This window comes from Zophobas morio, unplaced genomic scaffold (assembly GCF_036711695.1).
Source record: "Zophobas morio isolate AGI-343-1 ecotype UQ-CSIRO unplaced genomic scaffold, CSIRO_AGI_Zmor_V1 ptg000012l, whole genome shotgun sequence".
Lineage (NCBI taxonomy): Eukaryota > Metazoa > Arthropoda > Insecta > Coleoptera > Tenebrionidae > Zophobas > Zophobas morio.
Genome location: NW_026972117.1, coordinates 1,177,334 through 1,199,793, shown reverse-complemented (window position 1 = coordinate 1,199,793; position 22,460 = coordinate 1,177,334). Strand labels below are relative to the sequence as shown.

The 22,460-nt window shown below is 31.1% G+C and overlaps 1 protein-coding gene across 1 annotated transcript in view; it reads left to right on the top strand.

The window, feature by feature from the left end:
* Positions 1-22,460, top strand: part of LOC135127541 (glutamate receptor ionotropic, kainate 2) — a 355,107-nt gene that overhangs the window by 219,207 nt on the left and 113,440 nt on the right. The window contains exon 3 of the mRNA XM_064053980.1: positions 9,857-10,018. Coding sequence (XP_063910050.1) covers positions 9,857-10,018 — 162 coding nt within the window. The remainder of the gene's footprint in view (positions 1-9,856; positions 10,019-22,460) is intronic.

Below are 22,460 nucleotides of genomic sequence, written 5' to 3'. Positions count from 1 at the left end.
GATTAAATATATGCATATGCATTAATTAAACGCCGGAAAATATGTTTCTGTGTTCTTAACCTGGAAATTACACGACGTAAACGAGGATAAACGAGTATCAAAATTGAAAAATCGCCACAAATTGAAAATTCCAAACGCAATAAGCGCCTATTTACGTCGTCGGAAGCAGCAACCGCAGACCTCATAATTTAAAAGAAACAACCACCAGTCTGTTTTATTTCGCTTTGTTCCATTAAAGCGCTGTGCTTATCCATTGCGTCCGACATCAAAGTCTCCTATTAATTTACTTATACTCCGAATGTAATTCCTTTCAAGAATGCCATCTTTTATGTATGACATATTAGACTCTCCAAACCGACTCGACCCGAACTCTTTGTATAAAAAAACCCACAACAAAGCAGAATTAATTCAAGAAAATAGAACTTCCTCATCAGATGAACGTCATCCACCGTCACACCCAATCACCCGTTAACAACGCAAGGATTAAAACCCCGACACGTACGAACTGCTCGCCAAAAATACGTGTTGATTTAAAGTCAGAGCTTACAATGATCGCGGAGCTCAGCTACGATGTCAGCTTTTATTTTCTTTATAAACATCCAATTAGTACTTTTCGCGCAAAGTTTCCTTGTTAAGACAATCAACTGCTCCTAGCGCTCGCTGCGCGCCCATTTTTTAAGAAAACTCCCCCGGAATGGGGCCATCACGCCGCCTTATCTCGGCAATAACAAACGCAGCTCGTACAGCACGAATTTATTTCGAGATACCTTAATATGACACCGCGTGCATGTCACGGACGAGGCTGCGGGGGCGGCTGGGGGCGGCTGCGGTGAACGTCACGGTGCTGTGTTTCAACAACGTTGCGAAGGCGCTTTTGTTAATATGGGTGCAGGAATGGCCTGAAGCACGGAGTTTTTTAAAAAGGGTGTCTAACTTTATATTAAAACAGAGATTTTTTTGTTTGGTACCTGCGGCATCTGTCGCCATGTAACGTAATTTCTTTATTCATTCGTTCTTCGCGTGTATCATGAAAGCCAGTCGAAAATGTATTTGATTAATTATAATATCAGGAATTTCGGAAAATATTTGCCTTAGTTTCTAGCTTAATTTTCTAACTTTCAATTTTACAATTTTTTTAATTTTTAGTTTTCAATTTTTCAATTTGACTTTTTTGAATTTTCCGATTTGCAATTTTTCGTATTTTCGATATTTGACTTTCTCAATTTTTCGATTCTTCAAATTTAGGAGTTTTCAGCTTGTTTTTTTTTTTATTTTTAGATGTTTTAATTTTTTGTATCATCAATTAACCGTTTAATTTTTTTTCTAGTTCTCAAATTAAATTTTTTCAATGTTTCGATTTTTGAAGTAGATAATTTTTCAGTTCTACGGTCTAATCGTCTTTCGATTTTTTTTTATTTTTTAGGTTTAAGTCTACTTTTTTAACGTTTTGATTTTTAATTGAGACAATTTTTGGGTTTTCGGTTTTTTACTTTTGGATAGCTAAATTTTTGATTTGCAATTTTTCGATATTTCAATTTTACACTTTCTCAATTTTTCATGTCTTCGATCTTTCTACTTGTACTTTTTAATTTTTATTTTCCCAGATTCTGATTTTAAATTTTGAACACAAAGAACGAATTTATTAAAAGTGAAATTTTGACGATTTAGCAGTTTTTCGATGTTTCAATTTTTGGATTTAAATTTTTCTCAGATGTTTAATTTTTAATTCATTCCAGCCTGTTTATATAGTCGTAACTGAGTATTTTTCAATAGGACCCATTTTTTAATTTTAAAAAATTATGAAATTTTTTCATTTTACGATTTCGAAGTTTTTCGATTTTTATTTTCCAGTTTTTTAGTTTGACAAGGTTTCATTTTGCAATTTTTTGGGTTTTCAATTTTAGATTTTTCAAATTTTGGATTTTCCAGATTCTCAATTTTTTAATTTTTGATTTCAAAATATTCCACTTTCGATTCCATTCCTTTATTTCCACAGCCATATTCCATCATTTCCAATTTTCCGGTTTCAAGTTTTTCAGTTCTCAATTTTATTTACAATTCTTGTTAATCTTGATTTTTTTGATTTTATAAATTTTCGGTTCCTCAAATTTTTAATTTGCAATTTTTCATTATTTCAATTTTGCACTTCCTCAGTTTTTTCCTGATTTTCATTTTTAAATTATCAAGAAAAAGAACAAATTTATAAAAAATTTCGCTATTTTGGAGCTTTTGGATTTTTCAATTTTTAGATTTAATTTTTTTTTTTAACTTTTTAATCTCTTATTGCTTTCATTGGGTTTAATATCGTGCCGACTGCGCATTTTTTTAAAAGCCCCTATTTTTGAATTTTTAAAAATGTTTTAATTTTCCGATTTTCCGATTTTTGTTAGATTTTACAATTTTTTAATTTGTTTTAAGTTTTTCAAATTTCCTGTATATCAACGTTTGAATTTTTCAGTTTTTCGAATTTATAATTTACAATTTTTGGATTTTAGGTACAGTTAATTGGATTTTTCACTTTTTCGATTTTAAAATTTTTCTAGTTTTCAATTTTTCTAATTTTTTATATTTTCGATCTTGCAAGTTTTCGTTTCTTCAGTTTTTCAATTTACAATTATTCGATTTTTGAATTTTTCGGTTTTCGGTTTTTCGCTTCTCCGATTTTTGTTTGTAGATATTTTAATTCTTCGTTATTTGAAATAATTTTTCAATTTTGCGTTTTTTGAATTTTTCTATTTTTTAAATTTACAAGTTTTCATTTTTTCGTTCTTTCCATTTTTCAATTTTTTAATTTGGATTCGTAAAGGATTTTTTTGATTTTTCATGTGTTCAATATTTTGATTTGCAGTTGTTTTAGTCTACAATCTTTTCAATTTTTAGTTTATAAATATTTCAAGCTATCGATTTTTAATTTTTAAATTTTGAACTAAAAGAATAAATTTATTGAAACTGAAATTTTGAAAAATTCTAAAGTAGGATTTTTTTATATTGGTCCCGTGTTTGCTGTGTTGCTTTGAAAATCGAAGAATCAAAAAATAAAAATCGAAAAATCTAAAAATAACATCTGCAAAAGGCTAATTTAAAACGTGAAAGAACGAAATATTGAAAAATCGAAAAATCCGAACATTCAAATCTCGAAACTCAAAAAATTGAAGAAATGAAAAACTGAAAATCGAAAAATTGAAAAACCGAAAAATTCAACGATAGAAAAACTATTGAACCTAGAAATTGGAAATGTCAAAGGTGAAATAACAGGAAATTGAAAAATCGAAAAATTCAAAAATTAAAAATTGAAAAATCTGAAAATTCAAAAATTGAAACTGGAAACTCAAAAAACTGAAGAAACGAAAAATAAAAATCGAGAAACTGAAAACTGGAAAAATAAAGAAACTGTGGAATCTAGAAATTGACAATTTCAATGGTGAAATAACGACAAATTGACAAAAATTCAAGTAAATTTGAAATTTCAAAAAATTGCAAATCGAAAATTGAAAAACCGAAAAACTCAAAAATAGAAAAATTATGTACCATAGAAATTGGAAATCTCAAAGGTAAAATAACGAAAAATTGAAAAATCGGAAAATTCGAAAATTTAAAACTGGAAATTCAAAAAATAGCTAATCGAAATATTCTAGTAAGGAAAAATCAAAAATTGACAACTCAATAAACTGAACCAACAAAAAATTAAAAATCGGGAAATTTGAAAATTTAAAAACTTCCAAATCGAAGAATTGAAAAACGGAAAAATTCATAAATATAAGAACTATGGAGTCTAGAAACTGCAAATTTCAAAGGTGAAGTAACGAAAAATTGACAACATCGAAAAAGCCAAAGTTGAAAAATCGACTAATTGGAAAATTTAAAACTGGAATTAAAAAAAAATGCAAGTCGAAATACTGTAGAAACCAAAAATTTCAAATCAAGAACCGAATAATTCGAAACATTGAAAAATCCGAAAGTCGAAAACTCGAAAAGTTGCACATCGAAAAATGGAACTATTGAAAAATTCAAAAGGTCAGCCTCAAGTTTATCTTTTCTCAGCACAACCGGTTATGGGTGCATTAAGGTCAGCCTACATATTAAACGACATCAGTTTTGCGCACAATGTGTATCGATTAGAAATAATAAAAATAATAAACAAGGCAAATTCATTGCTGAAGCATTGGCTCGCCTGCCTCAGGACACGCCGCCCCTGATCATTATACGTTTTATTTAGATTCCGAACGATGGAACTAAGTAACTCGGCAGCGTGTTTCCCTTCAAAACTAAGAAAAAGCAAAAATAAGCACTTTAATTAATTAAGACAGCCCATAAACAAGCGACTTTTCCCCGAACTCCGGCATTTTTGAAGCAGCCAAGCACAAATCGGTCTCCAGCGCAGTGTCGCGTCTTAAATAACGCGAAAACAGCAGAATCCGGCGACGTCGTTAACATATAAATTGTGCTACAACACAGTCATGAGAGAATCGAGCTTCGATCTTTGTTTTTAACCGGAAGCTGCAGCTTCGCTCGCTCCGGAATATAACGGGAGCTTCGCAGCGATGATGGCCCGAGCTTAATTCGAACGTAAATATCGCCGTATTTAGTCAGCGTGTTTTGATTACGAGAAATAAATTCTGGCCGTGAGTGCGTTAGCCGTTTCGGTTTCGAAATTAAACGCCGAAAATTATGGCAGGTGTTGTTACTCGTGTTGTGGAAATTCCGCAGAACTATGGACCTAGTAATGGCGTAACCGCGAAGACTGGCAATTTATTTGAGCGGTTCGCCGTATTAGGGCCCTAAAGTAAATATTCTTGTTATTTTAATAAGGAGGTCGTAAGGGCGCACTGGGGAAGGGTTCGTAATTAACGCACGAATTGTTAGTGCCGGAAACTAGGTAGAAAATTAGTTATTTTTGAGCGTCGTCGTAGCAGCTCGATCTCGCAATCTCCTCTTTAAAATATGTAAATAATAAGAGGCGAAAGTTGCCCGAACTCCATTATTACAGGGAACACGGCACCTGGGGGTTAGCAAGGATTGCTCCAGGATTGCTTTTGTCCGTTTCGGGGTTTACGAAGCCCGAATTTTACCGAAATAAGAGTCGGCGGCCCACCTGCAGTCGAAGAAATCGGGATCCTCGTGAATTATCGGCAACCTGTCTGGCGATAATTTCCACTTCATTTCCATAATTAAGTTCAATATATACCTTGAAAATATGTTCGAGTTTGAAAAGTTGCTTTAATTTAGCACCTAATGAAGTCGTAACCGTTAAGCTCGAGGTTTTGAAGTCAACCCAAGGGATTCCTGAAATTGAAACTTCAATTCACGAATTAAGCTCCGAGTTTACTTTCGCTTATTAATTCTCGCTAAAAGCAAAACCAAGAGGCTTTATGGAAGTTTACGTATCTAAACTTTCGCTTTATGCTAGAGATGAGACGAGGGGAAAAATTCCAGAGGAAATAGGCAAAATTGATTGCTGGCGGGGATTTTCTGATATATAGTACTTTGATTAATAAGTTTCATCCAGATTTTGGATCGACGGGGCGGAGATTACAGGCTTTAAATTGTGAAGTGGGGCGTTAACCCTTCACTTGGCAACGTATCTTACTTTGCTTTTAAAATCATACCTGTTTACTCTTGGTATTGTGGGTCAATTTCTTTGAGCAAATATTCTCTATAACTTGACGTTTATGTAAACTATGTTTAGATTTTCCGCTAAAAAACTTACCCTTGCTTCTTGCACATACAACATTTCTTATCGTTGCTTGAGAACTTGTTTGATCTGCAGACCAGTGCGCAGTCAGGCCAATGACGACCTTAAGCGTTCAGAAACGATTTGATCTATAAGCCATATTCCGTTATCTGAAACACATCCTAACCGGTCGGATTTTACAACGAATAAGTGAAGTGTTTAATTAAGAAATAATTCTTTAATTATATTTTCTAATTTAAATTTTTAGCAATATAGCAACAAGCTTAAGAGCTCTCAATGATATTCGTTCATTTGTTGATTTCTTATTGTTTTAATAATGTTCAACGAAATAAACAGGGTCCAACCATAAATCTTATTTTGACATCTTAAGTATAATAAAATAAAATTACTTGACAACTACTTTAAATGTTAAAACGTAACATAGTACTGAATTTGTGGTTTAAGAAACCGCGTTGAATTTTTATCCTCGAAATTGAAATTTTTCGATTTTTCGGATATTTCCGGTTTTTTTTTTAATTTTTAGGATTTGTTTGAATTTTTTTGGGTATTTTAAATTCTTTCGTTTTTTGGATTTCCCGGATTTATTGGATTTATTTTTTTATTTGGATTTTCCTAATCTTTCGAATTTATTTTTTTAATTTTTTTGGGTTTGGATTTTTTGAATTTTTGGATTTCAAATCATTGGATGTTTTAAGTCTCCAGGGTTTTCTGGTTTTGTTCCATTTTTTTGGTATTTTGAATTTTAGGGATTTCTGGATTTTTCGGATTTTATTTTAATATTTTGGATTTTTTATTTTTTTAATTTTTTGGATTTGTCTGCATTTTCTTGGATAATTTAGATTCTTTAGAATTTTTGGATTTCCTGAATTTCTTGGATTTGTTGTTTTGTTGTTTTGTTTTTATTATTTGGATTTTCCTAATTTTTTGCATTTTAAAAATTTATTTTTAATTTTTCTTGTTGATTATTTGGATTTTTTACATTTTTTGGATTTTTCTAATATTTTGTTTTTTTTTTAATTTTCAGGATTTGTTTCGATTTTCTTGGATATTTTAAATTTTTTGGATTTTTTGGATTTCCTGAATTTCTTGGGTTTGTTTTCTTTTATTATTTAGATTTCCTTAATTTTTCGGATTTCTCGGATTTATTTGTGCTTTTTTGGATTGTTTGGATTTTTGTGATTTTTTCAGTTTCTAAGGTTTTTTGGATTTGTTAGGTTTTTGATTTTCTAAATTTTCGAACTTTACAGATATATACTTTTGATTTTCTTGAATTTTTAGGATTCTCTGAATTTTTTGAATTTTTAGTTTTTCGAATCATTCAGCTTTTTCAAAATTTTCGAAGTTTTCGAATGTTTCGGTTTTTTTATGTTTTTTAAGATTTATTTATTTTTCAGCTTTATAATTCTTCCATTATTCAATTTTTTGATTCAAAAATTAATGGATCGAAAAATTGGAAAAAAGCAAATCAAATCGAAATATGAAAAACCTGTAAAATCGGAAAGCGGAAGATTGAAAAATTAAAAATCGAATGAAGGAAAAGATTTTTCAGTTTATCAATTATTCAATTTTTGGATTTTACAATTTCTCAATTTTTTAATTTTTCTCCTTTTCAATTTTACGATTTTTAAATATTTTGATTTATCAATTTTTAATTTTTATAAGCTCTCAATTTTTCGATTTTTCAATTAATCAATGCTTTGATGTTCCCATTTCTGGACTTGTTCGATTTTTCAGTTTTCAAATTCTTCAATTTTTCGATATTTAATTCTTCTGTTTTTTCGATTTCTCAATTTTTAAATTTTTTTAACTTTTCAGTTTTTGGATATTTCAGTTTCGGGATTTTTAAGTTTATTTATTATTGAACTTTTTGATTTCTTCAATTCTTCAATTTTTCAAATTTTTAGGTTTTTGATTTTTCAATTTATCAATTTTTTAAGGTTTTGATTTTCCGACTTCACGTTATTGACTTTTTGATTTCTCAGTTTTCTATTTTTCTTTGTCTCAGTTTTTGTATACAGAGTATACTCAGTTTTACGATTGTTCAGATTTTCCATTCAGTTTTTTTTTTCATTTTTCAATTTTTCTTAATTTCCGTTTTGGGATTTTTCAGATAATTTATTTATTCTTAAATTTTTGGATTTTACAATTTCTCAATTTTCAATGTTTCTCCTTTTCAATTTAACGATTTTTAAACATTTTGATTTTTCGATTTTTGACTTTCATAAACTCTCAATTTTTGGATTGTTTAAGTAATCAATGTTTTGATTTTCCCATTTCTTGACTTTCGACTGTTTCGATTTTACAATTCTTCAATTTTTAAATTTTTCGATTTTCAATATTTCCATTTCTCCATTTTCCAGTGTTTCAGTTTTACGTTTTTTCAATTTTTTTCTTCTTCAATTTTACGACTTTAAATATTTCGATTTTTCAATTTTTCGATTTTTCAGGTTTTCGATTTTTATTTTTTTTATTTTTTAAGGTTTCGATTTTTCGACTTCACTACTTTGAATTTTTCAATTTTTTTATTTTTTGGATATTTTAGTTTTAGGATTTTTCACTTTTTCTTTCATTTTTCAATTTTTTGAAATTTCAGTTCTAGGATTTTTCAGTTCATTTGTTATTCAATTTTTCGATTTTAGAATTTCTCAATTTTTCAATTTCACGATTTTCAATTTTTCGATGTTTCAATTTTACGTTTTTCTAATTTTTCTACTCTTCAATTTTACGATCTTTAAATATTTCAATTTTTCGAATTTTTAGGTTTTTGATTTTTCAATTTTTTCATTTTTAAGTAATTTTTAAATTTCTTAATTTCTCACTTTTTGGATACATATTTCAGTTTTGAAATTTTTCAGTTTTTTTTTCATTTAGCAATTTTTCGAAGTTCAGGTTTGGAATTTTTCAAATAATTTATTATTCAAATTTTCGACTTTACAATTTCTGAGTTTTTCAATTTTTCGATTCCCAATTTCTCGAATTCTCAATTTTCCGAAGTTTCAGTTTTACTTTTTTTCAATTTTTCTCCTCTTGAATTTTATGACTTTCGACTGTTTGGATTTTACAGTTCTTCAATTCCATTTTTCGATTTTTCAGATTTTCGATTTTTCAATGTTTTGATTTTTTTAAGGGTTCGATTTTTCGACTTCACTTTTTTGATTTTTCGATTTTTCAATTTTTCAATTTTTAGATTCTCAATTTTTGGATATTTCAGTTTTGGGATTTGTCAGTTTTTCCATTCTTCAGTTTTTCTTTAATTTATCAATTTTTCGATTTTTAAATTTTAGATTTTTCAATTTTTTGAGTTTTTAATTTTTCAGTTTTTAAAATTTTAGACTTTTCGATTTCTCGATTTTCCATTTCCGTTCTTCGATATTTCAATTTTTCATGTTTCTGAATTTTTCAAATGTTTCGATTTCTTAATCTTTCGATTTTACCATTTTTTTGTTTTTTTCATTACTTCAATTTTTAAAATTTTTCTACTTTCCAATGTTTTGATTTCCCGATTCATCCAGATTTGGATGTTTCGATATTTCCATTGTTCAGTTTCTCGGTTTCTCAGTTTTTCCATTTTTTTTTCTTTTTTTAATCTTTGAATTTCTCAGTATTTCAATTTTTCAATTTGTAACTTTTCGATTTTTCGATTTTGGTCTGTTTCGGTTTCTCAATTTTTCAAGTTTTCGATTTTTTGGTTTTTAAATTTTTTACTTTTCGGATTTTCGGTTTTTCGATTTTCCAGTTTTTCGATGTTTCGATATTTCAATTTTTGAATTTTTCAATTTTTCTATTTTTTAAATTTTACATGTCAAAATCAAGTGAAACATGTAACATGTGATATATTTGTAAATAAAATCTTCTAAATATGTACCATAAATGTTCACTTACCTATTCGTTTAAAAATCCGACCAAACAACTATTTCCCGCAGAAATAATACTCCAAACCAACCAAATTTCTTCTGAACGTTTTTAGAGTCGACACTCGTCTGAGCGCGGTCTGGCCTGAAGATCAAACAAGTTTCCAGGCGACGTTAATGTTTAGTGATTTATAGTTTGATTAATTTTTATCTCTATTTACACAGATGTTGGCACAATTTTAGCACATGCAAATCAAACAACATAAAAATCTTTTGCCAAGTTAAGTATTAAAACCGCTTTCCTCATTTCCAGGCGCGATCTTCACCGAGGACCAGAAGGACAGCAGCGTGGAGCTGGCGTTCAAATACGCCGTCTACAAGATCAACAAGGACCCCGAGCTGCTCCCCAAGACCACCCTGGTCTACGACATCCAGTACGTGCCTCGCGACGACAGTTTCCGGACCTCCAAGAAAGGTAAATCGGCGCCTAATGAAATAACGTTTGCGTCGACACAACTTCCGGCTAATAATCTCGTAAAGACGTCTTCTGTCCGCAGCCATAAAATCGAATATGGCTGATTTTGCACTCGGCCCTTCTTTTTGTAGCCGTCAGACTCTAAAACATTAAACCTGATGTAATAAACGTCTCGGACATTAGTTTATGGCTGCGCTTTCCTGGATATAGAACTCAATTTGTTCTCTCCGTTATCAGCACCAGCTCAGATACCCGGATTAACCGGATCCGAAATGTTTCTATTAAATTTCACAAGTCCTGTTTTTCGACGGCGAGGCTTCATTTTTAAGGCGCCGACTTAATTTTACGGGGGTCGTAAAATTTAAAAGTGGCCCGTGACGCCTCCACGGTAAGAGCTTATTGTCGATCCACTAGAGATTTTCTTAATATTATTATATTTTCTCACAATTATTGCACTAATTTTTTTAAATAAATAAGTATATCGTATTATTTCTTCGTGTCCTCTTTGTTTTTCTCGAAGCTAGTAAAAAAGCGCCTCCAGCTCGTGAAACCGGGATAAGATAAACTGCACTTTACTGTTAGTGTCATCGTTGTCCTGCAGGAAGGCCGTTTGCGCTGGCTTGACCCAGACCTACCCGATGTTTGTATAAAATCCGGACTTTTTTATTCGATTAGGTTGTTGGCTTTCTTTTCGTATGAATTTCGCGACGAAGGAAAAGTTCCGGGAAGTTTGAGATAGTTGAGTTTGTCGCCGGAAATAAAAATAAACTACACGCAATAAATTGCTAAAAACGGCGAATATTGCTGCTTTCTCTTGTCAACATACACGACCAATTCCGGTTCGGAGAAACGTCCGCTGGGGGCGGTGGCGGCGGCGGCAGGGGCGGGTTTTCAAAGGAAATTATAATTCAAGTACAAAACAAAACGTAGAATAAATTTTGATTAAAGAGTTGCTTATGGAGAACAGTAATAACGGATTTTTAAAAATTTGTCGGAAAATCGTTTTAGTATGTTGCTGGAAATTTAAATACGGTGATATTAAACAGCGTAAGGTTGCGTTGTTATTCAGGTTAGTTAAAGTAGATAACAATGGGGCGAAATAATGGTTAGTGACATAATTTATCTTCTATACAGAGAAAATTAAATTGTTTTATTAATGGGAACAACAAAGGCACAGATTCGAACTTAAAAAAATCTCGAAAACGTTGTTTTGGCAATCAGCTTATAACTCAGAATTTTTTATGGATTTTTAAGCAGCTAAAAGAGCAATTTTTCATTTTTTAAAGCATACGAAATTTTTTACCTTTTTTTGAGCATTTTTGAAAATTGCCTTTTTTTTAATAGATTTCGACTTCCACTAGTTATTTTCGATTTCATTTCTGCATTTTTACAGAATTTTTAAGAGATATTTGAAAAAAATTGAGTTCCAAATCAAGTATTTCGAAAATCTCAAATTTGGTTCCATTAATACACTGTTTTTCGATTCAGCTCATCTAGAATTTTTTGTGAATTCTGACGTAACTTATTCAAACGCAATTTTTTTCAAAATTTTGCAATTTTTTACTTTTTCTTGAGCAGCGTCGAAAATTAATTCAAATCTTTAAAAATTTTTCTGCAATTTTTAGGATAAAAAAAAAACCCATACCGAATATTAGAAAATCTTGATCTGGGACCATAAAGATGCAAGCTCAATGTTTCGATTTTTGAAATTTATGAAATGTTGACCTTTTTTAAGCGCCTTCTAAAATTACTAAAAGTTTTTTTTTATGGATTTCGACATTCAAAAGTTATATTCAATTTTTAGTCCGAAAATTCCCACCGTTTTTCCAAAATTTGAGATGAGGGAATTTTTAGTATTTAAAAAAAATAATTTCAAATCTAACGTTTTAAAAAAAATAAATTTTTTCGAAATTTTTTACCTTTGCTCCAACAATTTTGAAAAATAATTAAAGGAATTTTTTTTGTAGATTTCTACTTCCACCAGGCGCGGATCCAGGGGGGGGGGCAATGGGTGCAATTGCCCCCCCCTGACACACGACCGAGGTCCTTTATTTTGACCAGTTTCAAAATTTTGAAATCATATTTCATTTTGTATATACAGTACAATCTCTAGAATCCGAATTCATGATTGTCTCAACATCCAGTAATCCGAACAGAGGCTATTTGAAGTCGATGCCTCTTTAATCCGAACAAAAACTCTGCAATCCGATCTGAACTTGAAAACGTGCATCTACTTCCAAAAATGACGCAAGATCTTTCTGCATATGTTGTATGGAATATTTTGAAATTTTTAAAAATTGCGATATTTCAAAGCACTGAATTAACTAATTCTGGAAAAACGGATGAAGCTATCGGAGACCCGAAATCTACAAGAGAAAGTATTTAGTTAAATTTCGAAAAAATTTTCTAAAAATTTTGAAAAAATTCAGAGATATATATCCCAACGTGCTGATTCCAAAAATATACCATGTTTATGGTAACGGAGCAATATTTTCGGAAAATTCGCTGCGAAATTCGAATTTTTCGAAATTTTTAAAAATTGCGATATTTCAACGATTCTGGAAAAATGGTTTAAGTTATCGAAGAAATGAAGCCAGAAGTGACTTCTGAGGTCCAAAATCTACTAGAAAATACATTTAGTTAAATTTCGAAAATCGAGAATGGGTCGAAATTTGCATAATGGAGGTAATACGAATATATAATGGAAAATTTCATTTTTGAAAAATTCATCTAAAGCGTGTTTATGGTCACGGAGTAATATTTTTTTAGAATGTATCTATTATCCACTGTTGCTTAAGAATTCTTTAATTTTTGTTTAATAAAATTTAGGTTTATTTCTTGAAGTTTGTTTTCAGTTGTGTATGAAGTTGTTATTCAATTCCCTTTCAGATTTTTGAGAAAATTGCTGATCCAAACAAATCGTTAATCCGAACACACCTTTTTCCCAATTAATTAGGATTATCGAAGTTCTACTGTACACTATACGTGTAATGAAAAGAACCAAATGTCACCCATGTTATGTGAAAAAGAGTATACTAGCTAAAATTTTATAAATTTTTTTTGTTTAGAACGAATTTCTGGTAGATGGTAAAATTGCACAAAAATTGCCCCCCCCTGAACGAAATCCTGTATCCGCGCCTGACTTCCACGAATTATTTTCGCCCTCATTTCTTCCAAAACTACTATTTTTGTAGAATTTAAAATATGAAATCTGGAAAACTTTAGCGTTTAAATAATTTTATTTCAAACTGAATATTTCTATAATCTTAGTCCAACACCAGCAATACGCTGTTTTTTGATTCAAGTCATCGGGATTTGTCACAGAATTTTCCCTTTCCAAAAATTAATTTTTTTCTAAATTTTTGAGTTTTCTTGAACAACTTCGAAAATTAATCTGAGAGATTTTTCTGTGAATTTGTACCCCCATAAGTTATTTTCGGATTCATGTTTTCCAAAATTCGAAACATTTTTCAGCATTCTAAAATATGAAATGTATCAATTTTTAGTTTTTTAAAAATTTTGAATTTCGAAACCATATTTCAAAAATCTTACTCCGGGTCTACCAATACGCTGTTTTTCGATTCAACTCATCGAGATTTATAAGGCAGAATTTTTTGCCAATTTTTAGGCAACTTTTCCAAAGGCTAATTTTTTTAAATTTCGATTTTTCTTTATTTTTGCTCGAATAATTTCAAAAATTAATTTAAGAAATTTTGTATGTAGATTTCTACCTATATTAGCCAGCTATCTTCGGCATTATTTCTTATAAAATTCCACCAATTTTTCCAGATTCTAAAATATGAAAGCTCCCAAATTTTTGTATTCGTCAAAAATTTTATTTCAAACCGAAAATTTCGAAACTCTTAGTCTGGGCCCACCAATACGCTGTTTTTCGACTCAACTCATCGAGATTTATAAATCAGAATTTTTTTGTGAATTTTTAAGGAACTTTTGCAGAAGCTCATTTTTTTAAATTTCGAATTTTGTTACTTTTTCTCGAATAATTTCGACAATTAATTTAAGAAATTTTGTATGTAGATTTCTACCTACATTAGCCAGTTATCTTCGGCATTATTTGTTCCAAAATTCCACCCATTTTTCTAGATTCTAAAATATGAAAGCTCCCAGATTTTTTGTATTTCTCAAAAATTTGATTTCAAACCGAAAATTTCGAAAATCTTAGAGTGGGCCCACCAATTCGCTGTTTTATGATTCAATTCATCGAAATTTATATCGCAGATTTTTTTTGTGAATTTTTAGATACCTTTTCCAAAAGCAATTTTTTTTAAATTTCATTTTTTATTTTTTCTCGAATAATTCAAAAATTAATTTAAGACATTTACTTACACTTCTTCCAAAACTACTACTATTTTTGTAGAATTTAAAATATGAAATTTTAAAAATTTTAGCATTTAAAAATTTTTATTTCAAACTGAATATTTCGAAAATCTCAGTCCGAGACGAGGAATACGCTATGTTTTTCGATTGAAGTCATCGAGATTTGTCACAGAATTTTTTGTGAATTTTGAAGCAATATTTCCAAAAATTCAATTTTTTCGAAATTTTTTACTTTTCCTGGATGACTAAGAAAATTAATTTGAGAGATTTTTCTGTAAATTTTTACCCCCATAAGTTATTTTCCGCTTCTTTCTAAAATCTGAAATGGGTAAATTTTTAGAACTAAAAAAAATTGAATTTCGAAAAAATAATTCAAAAATCTTAGTCTGGGCCTAACAACACGCTGGTTTTCGATTCAATTATTCAATATTTATATCGCAGAATTTTTTTTGTGAATTTTTAGCCAATTTTCGAAAAGCTCAGTTTTTAAATTTGAAAATGTTTTACTTTTTCTCGAATAATTTCGAAAATTAATTTAAGAAATTTTGTATGTAGATTTCTACCTCAATTAGTTATCTTCGGCTTCATTTCTTCCAAAATTCCAACAATTTTTCCAGATTCTAAAATGTGAAAGTTCTCAAATTTTTGTATTTTTCAAAAATTTCATTTCAAACTGAAAATTTCGAAAATCTTAGTTCGGGACTACCAACACGCCATGTTTTTCCATTCAACTCATCGAGATTTATATCACAGATTTTTTTGTGATTTTTGAGGCAAATTTTCCAAAAGATCAATTTTTGAAATTTTTGAAATTTTTTACCTTTACTGAAACAATTTCGAAAATTAATTAAAGGGATTTTTTGTAGATTTCTACTTCCACGATTTATTTTCGGCTTTATTTCTTCAAAAATTACTACCCCTACTATTTTTGTAGAATTTAAAATATGAAATCTGGAAAATTTTAGCGTTTAAAAATTTTTATTTCATACTGATATTTTGAAAAGAGACCAACACTCTGCTATATTTTTCGATTCAACTCATCGATTTTCGACTTTGTTATAGAATTTTTTGTGAATTTTGAAGCAACCTTTCCAAAAATTAATTTTTTTCGTAATTTTTGATTTTTTTTTGAATAACTTCGAAAGTTAATTGGAGAGATTTTTCTGTAAATTTCTACCCCCATAAATTATTTTCGGCTTCGTTCCTTCCAATATTCCAAACATTTTTCCGCATTCTAAAATATGAAAGCTCTCAATTTTTGTATTGCTCAAAAATTTGATTTCAAACCGAAAATTTTAGTTCGGGACTACCAACACACTATGTTTTTCGATTCAACTCATCAAGATTTATATCACAGATTTTTTTTATGACTTTTGAGGCTATTTTTCCAAAATCTGAATTTTTCAAAATTTCGAAACTTTTTACTTTTCCTCACTTCAAAAATTAATCAGAGAGATATTTGTGCATCTTCACCTCCATAAATTATTATCGCCTGCAATTCTTCTTAAATTCCAATCATTTTTCCGAAATTTAAAATATAAAATGTGACAATATTTAGTATTTAAAAAAAATATCAATTTAAACTGAAAATTTCGAAAAACTTAGTTCGAGACGACTACTACTAACACACTATGTTTCGATTTACCTTCTGGAGGTCCATATCTCAAAATTTTTTATCGATTTTGAGGCAATTTTTCTAAAAGCTCAAGTTTTCAAAATCTCGAATATATTGACTTTTTCTCAAATACGTTCGAAAATTAACCACAAAGATTTTTGTAGATTTCTATCACTATAAGTTATTTTCCTGATTCAATTCTACCAAAATTTCGACCAGTTTTCCAGAATCGCCAATATAAAATTTGACAATTTTAAGTGTATTTAAAAAATTTGAATTTGAAACCGCATATTTCGGTTACTATCTATCAGTTTTTTGAGTGGTGCAAATTTTGGAGAATTATCTAAAGAATTTTTTTTCGACGAAATTCCTAATATTTTTCAGTTAAAATATGGCACTTTCTAGGACATTTAAAAAAAAAATTGATTTTCAATACCATCCTTATAATATTTATTTTTTTTAGAGATTTCGATTTCCAGAAAGTATTTTCGTGATCATTTCTTCGAAAATTCCTGCCATTTTTCCAGAACTGCCAATATGAAATATGGTAATTTTTGTTATTTAAGAAAAAGTTGAATTTCCCATTGAATATATCGAAAATCTTCGTCCTCAACCATGAAAATGCCACTTCGTATCGTTACAATACGCCACAAGTGTCGTTTCAAACCAACTACACCTCTAAAATTTCCACCCAACATATGAAAACTGCCACACACTGCAGCCATATCCCAGTACAAGTATTATTTAAATCAGGAGTAACTTTCCAGAAAACCACCCTGCAGCATCCTGCATGTCCGGATAACAGACACATAATGTCTAACTGCGTTTCCCAGTTCTGGCTTTCCTGGGGCTCTCGGGGAATATCCCGCTCTACTACAAATACAACTACGTTTGTTTACTGCCAATTGTTAGCATGTGCATGCTCCGACTCGCAAAAATTTATTCCGTCGTCCATTCCGAGCCGGAGGAGGAACAAAATTGCAGTGTGCAATTTCGCATTATCTCCCTCGCGATTTTAAGCGTTTAAAATTTTAGTTTCCTTTGAAGAGCGGTTTGCTCTAACAGCCAACGTTAAAATAATCCCGGTGTTCTTTTTACGACGAAAAACTGAAACAATGTAACCGAAACCGCCGTGAATTTGCGACTTTCGCTCCCGCGAACGAATCGAAACGTAGCCCCGAACAAAATATTTACCTTCACATTTAATCTCTCGAAATTAATTAGTTATTTGGTGGATGTTGAAGAGCGTTATTTACGAGCGAGTAATTCGAGCGGTGTGCGTGACAGGAAATTTCGCGAAAAAGTGCTTTCGTTGTGGGAGCGATTTTCTGCTTTTCCGACTATCGGGGGCGAATTTGCAATTCCGGGCTAACTTCTCTCGGTATCAGGTATTAAAACTAGCTAAGAATGTAAATCGGCTTACGAACTATGAACAACTGCGAATCGTGGTGTGTCTTTGTCCTCGTGTTCATAATCTTTACAAGCTAGAGTAGGTTTCGCACCTAATAAATCTCCTTTAAGGGGATTTATGAACTATTTTCAACTTGGGCACTTTTGGTGCTTCTGTCGCTTCGACGGATATTTAATTATGCGCTGACGCGGAGGTCATTGTGGGAGCTTTGGGTGCTTCCGCCACTAAACCGTGCCGGAATTTACGAGCTTTTTATTATTTATTTTATTAATTTAAAAAGAATGCAGATGCAATAAAAAATTTCGTATGTTTCAAAAAATGAAAAAACTAAGTCAGACAAGCTGGTTTTCCTACTTTCCATAAGCCGCCCTCGTCCGACAAGCACTTAGTCAATTGAAAAACGTGAAATTACCTCGTACGACCTCTGCCGATTGGCCCCGGCCCGGAAATGTAGAAATCCGATTTCCCTGTATTAATGTGATGAGCAAGGATTGTTAAGATCGAGCGTTTACCCCTCGGAGAGTTCTCTTATCTAATGTAACATTTCATGTTGGTTTCAAATTAAATTATACAATTATGCAAGTGTTTCAACTATTGTAATTTAATCTCTACTATATTGTTAAGTTGCAGGCGAAACTAAGTTACCAAGTCGTAATAAATTCTGAGGGATACATCCAACAGCTCGTGTGCATATTACAAGGATTTATTTATGCATCAAACAAAGGCTTGAATTATGATCGTGACAATGTGGTAATTTACAGCGTGCAGCGAAATCCTCTTAGTTTAATAAAGCAGAATCGACGTCTTCGTTTGCTTTTAATTTGCGAGTGTCCTTCCAATAACGCGGAAAACACGTCCAAGGTCCGAAAGAGCGTCCAATTAAAAACTGATTGATTTTTCATCGAATACCGGCTACATCGTATCACATGGAGTGCCTCGAATACAATTTACGCAGATCAAAGGGTTCCAGCTTAACAGTCGCGAATTCTTTGTTTGCGACTACAAAGAGCGACGGCAAAAAGGAAAGCTCGAAGTGTCTAGACGCATTACCTGGACATTTTAATTATAGTCTCACTTGGTGCAATTTTTCTCTGCAATTTGCGCATTTAAATTTCGAGTGGATGAAATTTCCGCTTGAGAAAAGCGCACCAGGAAAAATAGCGCCTGAAAACACTGAAACTTATTGACGACATTTACAAAAAAAAAAAATAAAAATAAAGTCATGTTGCTGCAGGATTTAATAACCTCGTGTCGCGAATTCCTCTTTAGCTATTTTTAAAAAACGAGTTCTAGTGGGGACAATTTTTACGTAGTTTTAATAAATGCTCGGGTGCTCTTCGTTAAATTTTGTGCTTTGAAGATTTTCTAATTATACAGCTTCTTACCTTGCGCTCGCACCGACTTCCGTAAATTTGCTACGTTTTACACTACAGAGAGTACAAATTGAATAAGTTCGCGACACAAACATTGACATCTTCGTTAGCGTCGCCTAGCTGAAGGAGGGCTTTTTGAGGCGATATTGTGCTTGGCGAGCGTTGGGGAGTTTAAAGTAAACTGAAGTTAAAAGTTTAACAACGTCGGGAAACTACAACTTTTAGCAAGTTTGGCTTTGAGAGATGCCGGGAGAGGTGTAAAGAGAAAAAACAGGTGATAGGGTCTTTGTGAAATTAGAGATTAGTTATAATTGGTGTAGCGATAATTTTGTGGATTTAAGTAGTGATGAAGGCTGATAACTTTTTCACATACTTACTCTTAACAACAATTTTTCACAGTTCTTCAAAAACAGGACTTCATGGTACCACGAAATTCTTTTAAATTCTATCAAAACTAGAGCATACACTGAAATAAACCACCCGAAACAAGATATTCTTTATAATTGTGTGAAAAATCAAACACAAAGTGTTGCAAATTTTTTATAAATTCGTCACAAAAAAAAATAATAAATTAAAACACCAATTTTTTTTTATATTTGTATGACAATTGAAAAAATAGATGCAGTATCGTGATCCTGAGAAAATTTTAAGAAGATTCTAATCACTATTTTGGTTTATGTGAAAATGTTGGAGGCGCCGGGATAACCAAAATTAAACAAAAATTATTTTAAAAATTTTCAAGAAATTCACAGAGCAAATTCAATATTTCAGAAGAAACTATAATCTAGTTTGCTTAATTGTTTCGTAAAAAATTTTAAAAAATTTGCAAAGAAAGAGTGATTTTGGCAAATGACTTACCCTCTAAGAAAAGAGAAGGTGGGTGGGCGGGGCTAGTATCTGTTAAGATAAGATTGATTTTGGTAAATGACTGAACAATATCACGAATAATCACTGAAATAAAGAGAGGGTGGGTGGGCGGGGCTATTGCTTGCTTATAAAAGATTCTGTAGGAAAAAGTAAAAAATTAGCCCCGCCCACCCACCCGTTCTCTTATTTTTTTCTTCAGAAATAAGAAATAAATGTTATAGCAAATATAAAATATGTAGCAGAGATTCATTTTGTCTAGTCCGAATGAAAGGTGTACAAAAATGTAACCTCTTTCAACTCCCACGATTACTTTTCCATTTCAAGTTCTTATAAAAATTACAAAAATTCTTAAAGCTTACGGAGGCCATATAGGAGGTTATTTTGGAAAATTGGTAGAAATTTTGGAAGAAATGATTTCGAAAATAACTTGGAGATATAGGATTGTACAAAACAATCTCTAGTTAATTTTCGAAGCTGTTCGAGAAAAAGTCGAATTATCGAAATTTTGAAAAATTGAGCTTTTTGGAAAAGTTGTCTTAAAATCCACAAATAATTTTGTCAGGTACATCTCGATGAGTTACATCGAAAAACAGCATGTTTTCGAGGAGTTGAACAGAAAGACAAAGGGTGTTAGTGTTAGTGCTCCCGGACTAAGAATTTCGAAATATTCGGTTTGAAATTCAAATTTTTTAAAAATGCTAAAAATTGCCAGAGTCCATATTCGGAATTCCGAAAACTGGTAGGAATTTTCCAAAAAAATTAATCCGAAAATAACTTGTAGAGGAAGAAATGTACAAAAAATCTCTTTAATTAATTTTTCAAGTTATTCGAGAAAAGCTTCAAAATTTTCGAAATTTTGAAAAATTGAACTTTTGAATAAGTTGCCTCAAAATCCACAAAAATTCTATAATGTATTGAATCTAAAAGTACAATGTGTTCGTGTCCCGGATAAAGATTGTCGAAATATTCCTTAAAAAATACTGAAAGCTGTTAGATTTCATATTGGCGATTTTGGAAAACTAGTAGGAATTTTGAAAGAAACGATTTCGAAAATAACGTGTAGAGATAGAAATGCACAAAATAATCCTTTTGTGAAATCTCGATGAATTGAATCGAAAAACATAAGGTGTTAGTGTTAGTGGTCGCGGACTAAGATTTTCGAAATATTCGGTTTGAAATTCAAATTTTTTAAAAATACTAAAAATGACCAGATTTCATATTAGCAATTTTGGAAAAATGAAACTTTTAATAACTTTTGGATATGGAAATCTACATAAGAAACTCTTTACATAATTTTAGAAGGCGCTCAAAAAAGGCCAAAATTTCATACGATTTAAAACTCGAAATATTGAGTCTTTGGAAACAAAAAATTGTGGGACATAGATCTCCAGGAGCTGATTCGAAAAACATATCACGTTTATGTTCTCATAGCAAGATTTTCTAAATATTTGGTGGTGGAGTTTTTTTTTACCTAAATATTGCAATATTTCATATTACCGATTAAAAAAAAAAACATAAAATAAATACAGTATCGTGACCCTGAAAAAATTTTAGGCAAGAATAATACACTATCGAAATAATTTTTTTGCAGACTTTGATTTTATGTGAAACAGGTGGAGGTGCCGGGATAATTAAAATAAAAAAATTAATTTCAAAAGTTTTCAACAAATTTACAAGCTAATCAAATATTTCAGAAGAAATTATAATTTTCTTTATTTGCCTTGATATTTGGACCAGTATCGTGGTCTTGAGAGAATGTCAGGTCAGAACAACCTATTATCGAATCAATTTTGAGGACTTTTGTAAAAATGGTGGAGGAGCCGGGCCAACTAAAATTAAAAAAAAAGGTTTTCAAGAAACTCGTACAACTATCTTAATAATTCTGATGAAATAATTTTCTCCTTTGTTTACTTTTGCGTCTAAACCAAAAAATTGAACAATGATAAATTTCAGTGTCTTATTTCCAGATAAATTGGACTATTTTCTGTTTTAATAAAACTGGAACTATTACTGTAATTTGAAGAAATACAAAGAATGTGAGTACAGTATTGTGATCCTGAGAAATTTTCAGGCAAGAAAAACACAGTAACGCATCGATCTTGCAGACTTTGATTTTATACAAAAATGGTGGAGGCGCCGGGATAATAAAAATTTCAAAAATTTTCCACAAACTTGCACAACTAATCGATTAATTAAAAGATATTATAATATTGTTCATTTACTTTGATGTTTGGACCAAAAAATTCAGCAGTGATTAATTTCTAAGCCTCATTTTCGGATCAATTTCATCACTAGAAAATTTATAAAAACACGAAAATATTCCAATTTTTCAGCTTCGTTTTCACTTTGTTTATTTTTTTTTTGTTTTTTCGTGATGGTTTTCAGACAATTTTTCACGATTTTCTTTGACGGTCAAGCTAAATTATGTACAACTATTATACACTCAAAATTAAATAAGAAATAATACATTCCTTGACAGTTTTGTTCGCGACGTTCTCCGACAAAAACCCCGCCATCGAATGAAATATCCCGAAACGTTGTTTTGATTTCCGCGAATAACGATAAGAACTCCCGGATCATAAGAATGATAGCCACCGTGGACGCAATAAAAATGCAATAAAGTGCAGCTTGCTTTATACGGACTCTCGGCTGCAGGGCCGGTTTATGACGTGGATTTATTTATGACGATACAGAGCCGGGAATAAAACGTTAAAATATATTCGAAGCTCAAATATTTCAGCCCTTTAGTCCAAACCGTAAAATAGTGCCGCATCCTCGCCGCGACAAACACCAAGTTGCGCGCAGCGCACGTGTGCCACCCCATAATTGCTCAGCACT